This window comes from Dasypus novemcinctus, chromosome 5 (genome assembly GCF_030445035.2).
Source record: "Dasypus novemcinctus isolate mDasNov1 chromosome 5, mDasNov1.1.hap2, whole genome shotgun sequence".
Taxonomy (NCBI): domain Eukaryota; kingdom Metazoa; phylum Chordata; class Mammalia; order Cingulata; family Dasypodidae; genus Dasypus; species Dasypus novemcinctus.
In genome coordinates, this window is record NC_080677.1 from 124,953,938 (window position 1) to 124,968,500 (window position 14,563).

Sequence of the window (14,563 nt, forward strand, 5' to 3'; positions counted from 1 at the left end):
AAACCAGAAGAGAACTGTAGTTAACAGATTACCATTAAACTAAGCCAAAGCTTCCTTTATAGCATTCATATTCCAGTATTATTATTTCTCTCTATAGCAAAAAAAATCTTGTACTCTCATGGGTTGATCACAGCATTATCAAAATAGCCTTACACAAAAATTAGTTTGGGAAAAGAAGAAAAAAGGAATTTGAAAGTTACAGTTTTGGAAGAAACTCCATACCACCATTCCATTGGAGAGCAGAAAACTGCCAGATAGAAAACCATGAAACCATTTATTTAGGCATAACCCAGCCTATTTTATCATCCTTTGGAAACTTTACCACTCCCAAATATGGGCATTCAATGACACAGAATTCAACTCTGGAAAAATTAACTCCAAAACCTCCTATTTTTAAAGACCCACTGTATATATACATGGGAACTTTCAATAAAAATAAAATAAACTTTAAAATCTTGACGTGCAAACTACCAGATCAGCTGACTAGATTCCATGCTTCCATAAAGATTTAATACACTTGAAATTATATACGTAAGCTAGTAATGGTTACAGCCCACAGGAATTATTTGCGACGTTCTAATACTAGTTTGACAGTGCTGCTGTGAAAAAAGGACAATTACAGTACTTTTCAACCTTCAGTGAAAATGTAGCAAGCTATCACACTATGTGGGATTCTGGCATTATGGAAAAGAATAAGAACTTTTCTGAAAATTAGTTCTTATTTTAAAAGCTGAAGATAGTGAAGAAAAATAAAAGAAACTAATTTTCACAGAAAAAGCTGTCAATAAATTCCAAGCATCTGTAAGAGCACTCAGATTTCAGTTTCACATAATTAGCTTTCACAATTGAAATTTACAATTGCTTGTGCACAACACGTGAAGGAAAAACAACTAAAATATCCTAATGCAGCCTATGACTTATTAGGCAAGAAGTGTTTTAACACATAAAATCGGGCTCAAAGATAAATGGATTGGAATATATAATACAGGCAACATCTACTCAACACTGGATTTAGAGCCCACATATGTTAACAGGCCACAACTTCTAAGGCTGAACCTCACTACTGATTGTGGGTGCTTCCTCCCTGGGGTGCTCTCACCACTGCCACTTCTGGACACCCTGTCTTAACACTTCCTGACAGAATTTCAGAGGCTAGGAACAACTAGAAGTTATTAAGCATTAAATGGGCTTTTATGGGCTAGTCTGAGACCTCAACCAACATTAAAAATTAATTTGCATGACATATTATTTTCCGAGTTTTGAAATGACAAACTTAAAAAGTACTTTTCCTAAAACTACACAGATTTAAAGTTATTGTTAATTACAGCTAATATCAGCACAGCTAATGTATTTATTTTCAACATGCCTGACTGTCCAGCTGCAAACATTCCTCGTTAACTTTCTTTTTTATTAAACAAAACTAGTATCTTATCCTCAAGTATGCACACAGGCCAAAACTCCTCAGCTCCTGACTAGAAGCAAGATCAGGACTTCAAATCTTGAGTGCTGAGCTAGTCCCTGAAGTCACCCTTTTGCCAATTTTATCCCGTTTTGCCAATATCCATCCCATCAATCCTCTTTTCTTCTCTATCAATACAACTTCAGTTTATTTAAGTGATAGTCCCCAAGAGATAAACTGTGACCGACCAGTCTAAACCAGTCATAATACTGTTCATTGTAATGGGTCCCTGGGCAAGGCCATGTGACCTAATTCTGGCCAATATGATATAAAGGAAACGTCAATTAAATGAATCATCTGGAAAAGCATCCTCTTTCCAATATCAAGGAAAGAACCAGGCTGGCATGCCCCTCCTTTTTTTTTTTTTTTTTTATTCCGTCCTTCCTTTCCTCTTCTTTCTGCCTGGATTATGTCCTTGATGCTTAAAGTTGCAACAGCCATATTTCCCCCATGAGACCAAAAGCATGAAGCCAACAGCCATAGTAGTAAAGATAGAAGAACACAACAGACCCACTTCCCTGTCAACTGTATTCAGCAGCTGTGTCAGCCTTCAACCATCTACCTCCAGATCTCTTATTTCAGAAAATAAACACACCTATGAGATCCGTTTTTCTAAAAATACTCAAATGCATTCCTAACTGATATACCTTTTCCTAATTAAGTTATGGTCTATTCACTGACAGACTCTGCCACTTACTAGATAAGTGACCTTGGGCAAGTCAGTCAACCTCTCTGTACCCCAGTATTTTCACCTCTAAAATGGAAGTAGCAATGTATTCCCCTTAAGAGTGACTGTGAGATTAAACAAGGTAATATATGTAAAACTCCTGGAATAGCTCCTTGCATACAGTATGTTCTCAGTATAAATTGGCAGTCATCATAACCATCTTTATTATGTAAACACAATAGATAAAAATGAGTAACTATAGTTTATACAACTCACACATGGTTCAAATAGTGGTGCAAGTGAGCAGAAAATTCCTCACAGAATTCAACCACTTTTAAGTATTCTTCCCTCAGCTGAGTAGCTCTTCAGTGCCTGTTAATAGCTGCATCAGCAGCTCTAACCCTTACATGCCATAAAAATGATTCAATTTCACAAGAAGATTGACTAAACATAAGCCATCTGCACTTCAAAAAACAGTTGAAGGGCAAAAGTGTAATGTCAAATTTTATCTCAAGTATTGTTCTTACCTGACAAGTGGAAACAATAACTCATCTCCTAACAGTAATAGAAAGGGCAAATGCATGACAGGTTTCAGGTATACAATATATAGTATGCATAATGCTTTCATAGTTATTTAATGTCACAGCCCAATGCACACTTCAGCTGAATCACTAGTTTCTATGAATGTCATTACTATGAGCTGGCATGCACCTAGGTTCCCTTGTGTTGTTTTTTTAATCAATAGGAATTATTGCAGGCAAACCCTAACAGATGTACTGAACAGACAGACAGATAACATTAATTCAGGTGAATTGACAACAGGCGAGAAGTTTCACAAACTAAATGTTCCTATGATAATGTAGATCGAGAAAGAGGCAGTTTGGATGAATTGTACACTCTGGATGGACTGTATGCTTTATTAGTATGTATCAATATAATTGATTTTACAAGAGAGAGAGAGACAGCAGAAATTAAAGGCATAAGCTGTTTCTATTTTTTCACTAAAACTGTATAGAGTTAAGGTTGCACCAGGCCTTCTACTCCTAAAGCACTCTGGTTTTGAAAACTATTAGTAGCCTTAGGCACTAGATATCAGGAAAAGAGAACAGAGACCCTATAAATTCATATTCCCAGTCTTATGACTCCCAGGCCTGTTCTGTTACTGATGTTCCAACATCAATTTTACCAGCCTTTTAATTCTATCACAGATATGTCAGCTTCTTGACCCTCTACCATTCCATGGACACCTCATCAATCCAAAATACAACTTATACTCTTTCCAAATTTCAGTTACAATTTTGAAAAGTTTTTCAAAGCTGACTACAACACTCACTGCACTATAGATCAGAAGGAAAAAAAAAAACAATATTTCTATAGTTGGAAATAACACATGGAGCTCAAGCTCCATGGAGCTTAATCAAGAAATTAAGATTAAATGATTTAACAGCATAAAATTTTATATATATATATATATATATAAATAAATATAATTACCGCATAAATGTAAGGTTATCATCTACTATTATCTTACCTTTTAAGAAAACATGAAATACAAATACAAATTGGGATGGACCAGAAGGTCCACTGGCCTTTCCTCTTCTTACCCCATTTCTGGATTTTTTTCAAGGAGCTTAACAGGTCTGAAGGAACAGTGAAGGAACAGGCTGAAATCAGCTACAGAACAAAATCTCCTTTCTAACAATCAGGAAAGACCCGGGTGAACCTAAAGGTGGTTCCAGCAAATACAAGGAACACTATATGAGGAAGGGGTGAAATTCCTCTCCTGGAGACAATTCCATGGACATCCCAGTCGAGCTGTGCCTAGCCTATGTACACATGTCAGTAGGATGAGAATGCTGGGAATCACGTGTGCTCAGCTACATCTCCATTTGTAAGTTTCTTCCACAATAAACACTATTTAACATTTGCAACATATACTGTGAAATGTGTCCCTCCCCACTCTACACACTGTAAAGTAAGGCTCTGTGCTGTGTTTCCAGATGCATTTGCTCTTTTAACTTCTCAGTCTGTGACAGATAAGAAAACTGAGGCTCAAAGAAATTTGCAAGTCTTACTTACCCATCTTTTAAATTTACAAAATAAACAATCTATTTGGTGCTTTGGCATGATCTTCAAATAATTTAAATAATTTTACATAAATTGCATGCAAATATAAAATGAAGACATCTCAAAAATTAGTCAAGTCATTACAGTATCAATACAAATTTGAAATATATATATATATATCTGTTGCCATATATATATATGACAACATGAGAAGTTGTTTTTTTCAAGAGGAACCTGATATGTGAAGACTGATCTAGGGGTCCTGTAAAAATACAGATTCTTATTTAGTCTTATTTAGTGGGGCCTGAGAGTCTACATTTCTAATGTAGAAATTGGTAATGCCAATGCTGTTGGTCTAGGGACCTCAACACTAAAATAAAGAACAGCACCTGATACACTGCAGGCACTCAAACAATTGAACAAATGACAAGAATATTCAGCCTGGAAAAGAGAAAAATAAGAAAAATCTGAGTAAGGTTTCTCAATATCTGAAAGACAATTAAGTAGAAAGAAAGTAAAGGTCTTCTGCCCTATTTCAAATAGGAAACTTAGGAAAACTGTTGGGAAATCGGTTATTTTAAAGACATATTTTTAATAATCAGTTGTCCAGCAGTGGTCTTACGCTTTCTTGAAAAAAACTGAATTACCTGAACGTGTTCAAGCAAAAGAAAGAGAGCCATCTAAAATGAATGCTAACAAAGATATACCAGCACTGGGAACTAAGGCCTCTTCCATCTTAAGATTCCCACTATTCATAGCCTTTTTCCTTGGATCAGGAAGAAACCACAGGCATAATTTTTGTATTCCTATATAAGTTGCCTCAACACAAACAAAAGCCATGGGGCCCTTAAGCCAGAACTTTATATATGATCTAAGAATAAATCAAAATCCTACATTCACTGTAAGTCATATAGGGAAAAGAAACCATTCCACTGTGATAAATGAATACCTCCAAAGACAATGATGTAATAAAGGAATACTCACAGAATGAAATCCATTTATTTGAGCATGTTTGCAAGCTACTGAGAACAAATCTCTCTAATGGATTTAACCAAGGAAAAAAGATAGTAAAATTCATTTGATGTAAAATTAATGCACAGACACACCTTGTTTTGCTGAACACCTCTAAAAGACATCATATGTTAATGTATCAAAACCCACAGAATTATTTTTCCATTTGACTAAGCCATAAAGGTTTAGCATTATAAATATTAAAACTGCTCCCCTGGTTCATTTGATATGTTCAGTTGTTTCATCAAAAGGAATCGTCTTCTTTCTGAAGAAAGTACAAATTTTAAGATTTTTAAACTCACTTTAGAAGCTTTAGTTTCTAAAAACATGTAACTATTAAAATGCTAACATGGAAAGTTGGGAGTGGGGTGGAATGCTACAGAGACTAAAAGACAGGAAATTGATTCTCTAGATGATGTGGAAAAGATGGCTTATAAAGTTAATGAGATATTACTTGAGAGACACAATTTGGCCATTAATAGTGAAGATGAACATACTGTCATCAAATATGACAAAATTATAAAACAAAACTTGAAGCAAATATGAATATCAAACTAAATACAGCAGAATCAAAACTTCAAACATACAAAGTGAAATGTATGTATGGCAGCAATGCAGTAAGTACTTAGCCATCAGTGAAGGATGGCTAAACCAAGATTTTTTTAGTTCCATACCTTTCTATAAGCTTTACTCTGCTGAAGCACTTAGATACTGGCAAATGCTAGTTATTAAAAAATGTGTAATATAACTATGGTGACTTGATCAATTAAATACTAATACTTAAAATGGTAATTTAACAACAATGGTAATTCAATTCAGAAAAAAAATTCAACTCCTAAGCACATTATGGTCACAGGAATCTTTTTAAAATTTAAATTTCAATGTATATATATATTCTGTGGCAGACTGAGCTATGTACTTTGACAAAAAGTATGTCCTTAATTTTAATCCACATTCCTGTGGGTATGAGTCCATTTATAAGTAGAGCCTTCGAAAGTCTTATTTTTAGTTAAGGTATGGCCCAACACAATCAGGGTAGGACCTTCATCCCTATTATTGGGGTCCATTATAAGCAGAAATTTGGCCAGAGAAAGCCACATGGAAAGATGCCCTAAGTCAGTGAAACTGGAGGAGCAGACACAAGGAGAGAAAGGTCACCATGCAACAAAGGTGCAAGCTAAGGAACTCCAGTGACTGCAGCAAGACAGCCCCAGAATGCGACAAAAGCCGGGAGAACGCATGATCTTGCTGATGCCTCGATTCTGGACTTCTAGCCATGAGACAATAAATCTCTGTTAAGTCAACCAGAAACGCCATTTCTAGAAATTTAAACTACTTATATACTCACACACATATGCAAAAATATTATCATCAAAGATATACACCAAAACCCTTGGAGTGTCTATAGGTATGGGTCATATCAAAGCATTAAGCAAAGAAAGCATGTTGCAGAAAAGGGTATAAAACAGTCTTGTTCATATTTATAAACACACAATTTAGAAAAAAACAAATTAGAATGATAATCTCTGATAAGTAGAACAGGACTTTTTAACTTTATACCCTTCTATTTTGTTTGAAAATAAATAGCTTGTACAATTTTTATAGTGCAAATCTTTATATATTTGAACTCACTGGCCCAAAATAGCAATTTGCAAAATTTAAAATATGAACCCACGTTGTTAAAAACAAGAGTAAAAATATTCTAGGGGTGGGGGTGGTTGTGACTCAAGCGATTGAGTGCCTGCTTCCCACACGGGAGGTCCCGAGTTAGGATGCCAGTGCTTCCTAGAAAAAAACAAAATAACAACAAGCAACACAAATGAAAAACTAACTCAGGGGAGTAGATGTGGCTCAATGGTTGAGTACCAGCTTCCCACATACAAGGTCCCATTTTCAATCCCCAGCACCTGGGACCTAAAAAAAAAAAAAAAAAAGTTGCTGGGGATGTGTAAACTATAATAGAAATCTAGAACATATACCAACTTTCAATAATTGCTTTTTCTGTAAAAGGGGTTACAGAGAACATTCATGTTGTATTTTACATAGTTTATATTTTCAATTGAGTACTCACTTTAGTTAAAAGAAAATTAAAAATAAATCCACCACCTTTCTAAGCTATTGATCATTCCTGAGATTATAGTATTTTCATCCACCATAGTTTTCCCAATAACTTTTTAATATGAAGAAAAGCAGCTATTTATTGTGAGATTCTCTACTATACTAAATGAGTAAGCATTACAGATAAATCATACCAAACTAAATTCACTAAATTTACAGAACTTAATAGAAAAACTCTCTCCTAGATAAGTATTTAACAGCTGATGCAACAATTTTTAAAAATGGACAGCTAAGGGTTAATTTGTGCAGAATTGGTAAAAGGTTTGTAAATCTTTGGAAATGAATAGAAATGATGAAAGTACATCATAGTGTTTGTTAACTAGCTGTGCTAATATATGACAGTGGTATGACATATATTATGACAGTGGTTGAAAGGGAAGTCTAAGGTCTTATATATTAATAGAATGAAAGCCAAAAAATATAACATGGTACTATATAGCATAGGGAAACCCCCTGTGAAATATGAGTATGGGAAATACTATACATGTAATACTGTTTTTCTTTGAAACAGAACAAATGTACATTAATGTTACAAGATGTTACTATCAGGCAAAAAATGCACCAAAGCAAACTATGGACAGTAGTATATAATACTATTTTTAAAATCTTTCATTAAGGATAAAAAAAGGAAATATACTAAATGAAAAACTACACAAAAGGTACTACATATTGTTTGATTCCATCTATACAAAATATAAATACAAATATATTAGAAAGATGGAAAGAACAGCAGCTATATACAGCAGGGGATGCATTGAGAGGTGATTATTTAAAGGGTAGAACATTTTTTGTCTCTTTTTGTAATTATCTATTACTGGAATAATGAAAATGTTCTAATAATAATGAAGTGATGAATGCACAACTATGTGATTATACTAAATACCAGTGACTGTATACTTTGAATGGATTGTAGTCTTTATTAATACATAAGTAAAATTTATTAAAAATTACTAAGTTTGTTTGAAGTATATCTATCTCTTCAATTTTTACTGAATCACTACAAAGAACATAAGCACCCAAAGGAGCTCTGGAGTCCATCTCTGACCTGTACTTCATTCTGGATATCATATTTCTCAGTTTCTCTACAGGCCCTGTTCACGTGTGGAGCTTACAAATGTTCTGATTAAAGGAGTTAAGCCTTCTCCGCTTCAAAATTGACCCTATAAACAACTGCCTTGTTCTTTTCCCCTCAGACCACTGTGTTGCTAATAGTTATTCAAGTTAGATGTTTTACAGGCACAGACACATTTATATTCACAGTACTCCTATTTTACAGATAAAGAAACAAACACAAAGTTGGCAAGTCGCTAAGCTAGGGTTTAAACCCAAGGATTTTGATTCCTAGATCCAATCTTCACTACACAGCATTATCTCTAAGATATACTGCTTCTTTTAACCTAGAAAACACTAGAAATCTTCAGCTAGGAAAGCTCTCAGGTTTTAGTAACCAATCTGAAAGTCAACAGGCCACCTCTATCAAATGTTTACTCTTGCAAATGCTGTTATCCTGCTCATACTGATTGAGTAGCATGGACTGAAAGCTATGAAATAAGTTGCAAAATCTTTGTTTGCCAATGCTCTTCTTAACTTTTGAAAGGCTGTTTCCAGTAATAACTAAGAATCCAAGCTCTTAACCAAGTAAAAAATATCTGGGCACACATTTCATTTCTGTCACTAGCTGCCTTTTTTTCACCTGTGAAATATGAAAGTTTATGTGAAGACTTTAACATAGTAAATGTCTAATAAGGAGTCAATGACACCTCCTACTATTCCTATTACCCTTTGTTTTACTAGTACTTACCCTAACAGTATGTGGAAAATGACAAGTGCAAATCAAATTCAAAGCTCTAAATAAAAAAGTGTGAATTTGATACTGAGCAAAATTGGATTCTTTGCTCTTTAAAGTCAATTCAAAGAGAGAAAAGGTTTGGTTGCACTAGCAAAGGAGCACAATAGGCCTCATGTCCCAAAATTGCCTCCCCAATTTGCAGAAATTCTAGTACTGTATAACATCAGGATGTCAATAAGCAATTGGAGTGGAGTTTGCACAGGTTCTTTTATTAATAAACATTAAGGGACTACAACAGGATGGGGGTGGGTACACACCGCGGATGAGTTACAACGTTACAACCATTATCAGAGATCAATGCGTGGTGATAGCTGGAAAATGTACTTATTAAAAATTTCTTTTCTTAAGCAGCTCTGAAAAATTCAATACCTTCACCAGATATAGTTTAATTGGTTTTCTATTAACCTAATCATAATAGTTTAACCTTTTTTCTTAGTTCCTAGTAGGAGACCTTCTGAGTTCTACTCCTGTAAAGTTAGGAATAAGATAGCATCTCAGCAAAACTACAGAATGGTGTCAGGAGCACCTTACAGCTCAGGAAATCTTTAACTTTCCTGGGATAAAAGGCTCTGAGCCAGGACATCAAACAGGAGTTTTACACACAGGAGATAACACATGATTAAGAAATGTGCCCACATTCAGCTCAGGAGACCCTGTCATCAACCACATGGCAGGAATGCATCAAGCACTCATCACTAGCTCCTCAATATCTATTCCTCCTATAAAAATCCTAGCCCCACTTTTCACTTGGATTTGGTTTGGGGAGATTCCCCCACTTCCTTGCTTGTGCACTTACAATAAACCACCTTCTCACTGAGAGACTGGTTTCTCCTTTGTAGAGTTGGATTTGGTGGGCCTTTCTATTGGAAATAGCCATGCTTAATTTAAAGTAATACCAGCAGAGGGGGATACTGAAAATAAAGGTCAGCTACAAGGTTTTTCACAGGGATATCGAACAGAAGATGGAGTGGTCACCCTCTTAATAGAAAGGTTCATATACAAAGGTAATGATCCATGTGGGGTAATCATTACAGTGTCTGGTGTTTAGTCGGAAATGGCTGCATACAAAGGGTGAAGTCAGTCTCAGCAGTTTCAGTAATTTCAAATATTAACCCTTTTGGCTAATTTAAAATGCATCTATATAATGTTTCTTACCTTCAGTTATGAATTCATGTGTTTACCAAAAACATGAGTAAACATTTTTATAAATTACAGATTTTAATTCATGAAACTGACAAACTAAATGTGCTATAGAACAGAAACAAAGGCTAAATGAAAAAATATAACATGAAATTATACAGTTAATTACTACAAGAGAATGAACGCTACTATGAATCTCACAAAAACTCTTATTTAATCATTACATCTGTTTCCATGTGAATACTGTGAAATCTTAAAAGAATAAAATGAATGTTACACTTTAAAAATATTTTTGAGTAATCTCTGGCATTTTCAATAGATTAATAAGGCATAATGGGCAGGCAATGACGACACTCCTTTACACCTTTAGTGTCCAATGTTCTGCTGTTAGTCATTAATTCCCACCGTTAGTCATTAATTCCCATTAATTCCCACTGCTAGATGCCTAAGAGCTTACATTATTACAAGTTGTGCTTACTCTGCTCCAAACAGAATACATAAAATATATCAGCTTATTTAGTGCTCACTACAACCCTTTAAGCAAAGGCAAGGACTAATATTTATCTTCATTTTTCAGATGAGGAAACTGAGGCACAAGAAAGGTTGAATAAAACGCCTAAATGCACAGAGCTAGGCAATCAAAGAGGCAGAACGCAGCTTGGAAATCTATCTGGGTCTAGAATCTGTCCCTTTAACATCTTCACTTCTCTGGAAGGTGAATAGGGCAATTACATTTTAAAACGTGTACAGTACCATTGGGAAGCAGGGGTTCCAACGGGGTAAACACATGCTCCATACTGGACTACTGACCTCTGCATTTAAAAAAAAATGCGAAGTTAGAATTTCTCAAAACTAATTACACTACAACTTTAGCCCTTTTTATCTTGTACTTTTGGGGAAAGCGTGCTAAGGGACGTAGCAAAGAGCGTGACGCAGGGCTCGGCATTTCTAATTAGGGCTGAGCTCGGGCCGGAAGCGCAGCCACCTAAGAGCAGCCAAGAGTCGAGATGCAGGAGAGCACGGAGAGATTGCAGGCAGCACTCGAAGGGAAGAGATCACGGTACTTTTCCTCCGAAAGACCACTCCTTTCAGCCTCTCCCCGCGGCTCCTTCACCAGCCCACCGCCCCCTCCCTGCCGCTCCCAACCACAGGACGCGGCCGCTCGCCGAGCGACGCGCAGGGCTGCAGTAGCACTTACACAATGGCGGGGGGAGCCACCAGCGAAAGGACCTCACGCTGCAAGAGCCAGGGCGATCGACCACTCGGCGCTCGGCTGAGGTGCCTCTGGGAACGCCCGGCCAGGTGGGCTGGGTTAAGGAAAAGAGGCGCGGGGCGGCCTCGCCTCCTTCCGGGAGCCTGCGGCCGGAGGGAGGCGCGCTACCCGGCTGAATCCGGCGTGGGGTCGCTGGCGTTCTCCCGCCGAGCACTTGGAGCTGCAGATCCGGAGACCCGAGCCCCGCGTCTTGCTCCTGTGGTTGTATCCACCCTCTCCCTGTCTTTTCTAGGCTGGAGCTCCTGCCCAACTAGCTCTAGTATTTCTGCCAGACACTCTCCAAGAGGCAAAGTCCTTCACTTATCTTCAGCCTGGCTTCAGATCACGCATCCTCTCAGTCTTATTCTCTTTGACCTCCTCTTGCCGCACGTGACCTTATTGAACCATCCTTAAAGTCTTTCCTTCCTTTACTTGGTGAAAACAGTGAGAATATTTCAGTAGAAAGGATATTTGAACCCACTTGAAATTCTACTCGTTCAAACACACCCAAGACGATAAGCTCGCTCTGTTGCAATGCCACCTTTTTCAATACTGAGCAAATCTAATCTCCAGAAAAGTTTTTTTTTTCCTTTTACAAATCCACTCATAAAAGCCAAACAATCAAGTAAAATGATGTCAAATGATATACACTGGCAATTTACAGATAACAAATGGCAAAGATGTGAAAAATTTCAACGCAACTAGCATTCAGAGAAACAAACTTGAACAATGAAATAAATTTGCCTGTCAGATTGCCAAAAGATTTTTACAGTAATGAGTTATATTTATTGAGCAATTATTATGTTCTAATCACTGTGTCAAGGGCTTTTATATTTTACTTAATTACCCTAGAATGTAGGCTACAAGAGAACAAGGACCAAATTTGAGTCATTCAAGTGGAATCCTGATGCTAGCACAGTTGCTGGCAGAAAGTAAGAAATTAGTGAGTGTTGGTTGAATTTACTGAAACCATTGATGTTGAATGTGTGGAGAAATAGACCCCTTCATGCTCAACTTTTGAGAGGGCCATTTAGGATTAGCCATTAAAATGTTAAGTATGCGTACTCTTTGATACTCTGTCTCTTCAGAAGCACTGACATAAGTTTAAATAAATATGAACAACCACATTCATGGTGAAATTGTTTGCTATATCCTGGAATGTTACTTCTCCAGTTTTTCTCACAGCTGGCTCTTTTATCATCCATTAGACCTCAGCACAAAATGAGTTCCCCCTGAATAGTCTGTCTCATCTAGGACTGTTTTCCAACATAACTATAATCAAAATCTGTAATTATTTTTCTTGTTTACTTGCTCATTCTCTCCTTTCTAGAATGCTAGTTCTCTAAGGCCAGACACCAAGTCTGCTTAGCTACTATTTCTCTAGCCAAACAGTATACCTCTTATACTAGAGGTTCAAAAAATATTTGTGGAATGGATTAATAAATTATGGGAAAAAATGCAAAGAAATGTTTTTAAAAATCCAAATGCTCTTAATTTTAAAAATTGTGGTACAATCCTACTAGGAATTATTAAAAAGAATAAGTGAAATTAATATACCCTCATGTGGAAAAATGTCCAAAACAGAGTAAACTTTATAAATATAAGTGGTAGAATAATATATATGACATAGCACCAATTATATTTTAACATATATTTGGATATAAATAAGAATTGTTAAAAACTGACCTCTGGAGAACCAGCAAGATGGTAGCGGAGTAAGGAGCTCCTAGAGTCGGCCCCTGCTACAGAGCAGTTAGTAAACACACAGAGCTATCTGGCACTAGATGAAGCATATGTTTGGGGTGTCAGGAGGCCAGAAGAGCATTCTGCAACATCCTTGAAGGAATGGAAGGAGGAGACTGCCATATACAGAGAGGATTCATAAGTAGAGCACTCCATGCCATGGAGGCCAATGCCCATCCTGCACTGGAGGCACAAGCCGCCTCGGAAGCTGTTCTGCAGCTGGAATTGAAAGCTCTGCTTCCCAAAACCAGGAGAGGAAGAGATAGTTGGGCACCAATTTCAGCTACTGATGAGTAAATTCAGCAAGCTGACGTATAATACTTAATTACTTAATTACCCTAGAATGTAGGCTAAAGTTTGAGCCTGTCCAAGTCAGGAAGAGGCTGGTAGCCACCATCTTAACTCTGCGCCTGGTGTGAGGGGAAGAGGGGTGGACTGAAAATCACAGTGCTGGTAGGGTGTTGAGAAATAAAAAGCATAACCTTGCAGAAAACTATCCAACAAGCCATTCCTGCCCCCACTTCTGTAAATCAGCCCATGAGAGCATGGCCTTGCAGGAGACTATCTAACAAGCCACTCCTGTCCCCCACTTCTATAAATCTGCCCATGAGAGTGTGACCTTGCAAAAGACTATCTAATGAACCCCTCCTGCTTTCTGCTTCTGTAACCCCACTTGGAAAATTTCGCCTAGCAACGTGGTAGCCAATGAGCGAGAGTCATGCTAGTCCTGCATAAAATCATATATAAACCTATGAAAACTGAAAAACGGGGCTCAGAACTTGGAGATTAATGCTCCTCTGGGTCCACACATAATAAATCTGTTCCTCCACCTCTCCGTGGGCCGTTTGGGTTTTTCTGCCACTCGGAACTGCTGGCTTTGCTGCAACGGGAACTGGCTTCTTTCTATCCAGATAAGATTGCAGCTCTAGCCTAGGCCCCAGTGCCATTTCCAGCAGGAAGGAAGCTGTGGGGACCTATGCCAGCCTCTCCAGGAAATTACTGGCCAAGCCACGGAGGCCGGTGATTAGCCTACTCTGGAGGCATGAGCCACCCAGGACCTATTCTGTGGCTGGAATTTGAAGCTCCATTTCCCAAAAAGAGGGGAGGAGGAGATGGTTGGCTTTTGATTTTGGTTACTGATTGGTGGCTAAGATATAACCCTGGGAACAGCTGGGGTGTGAATCAGCCCAAGTCAGAAAGAGGCCAGTGGTGGCCATTTTGACTCTGCCCCAGCCTGAGGGGAAACTGGGCCAACCA

The 14,563-nt window shown here is 37.5% G+C and overlaps 1 protein-coding gene across 4 annotated transcripts in view; it reads right to left on the reverse strand.

Annotated features, from left to right (window-relative positions):
• The window catches only part of TPK1 (thiamin pyrophosphokinase 1), a 293,158-nt gene extending 281,158 nt beyond the window's left edge, over positions 1-12,000 (reverse strand). For 2 of the 4 annotated variants that reach the window (XM_058297512.2, XM_058297513.2), the window contains exons 1-2: positions 11,510-11,590; positions 11,065-11,123 (exon numbers count right to left, since the gene is read on the reverse strand). In XM_058297512.2, the coding sequence (XP_058153495.1) occupies positions 11,065-11,107 (43 nt within the window). In that variant the 5' untranslated portion in view covers positions 11,108-11,123; positions 11,510-11,590. Of the gene's footprint in view, positions 1-11,064; positions 11,124-11,509 lie in introns of all 4 variants that reach the window. The other 2 variants (XM_004461903.4, XM_058297511.2) reach the window with 2 other exon arrangements.
• Positions 12,001-14,563: the final 2,563 nt, after the last annotated feature.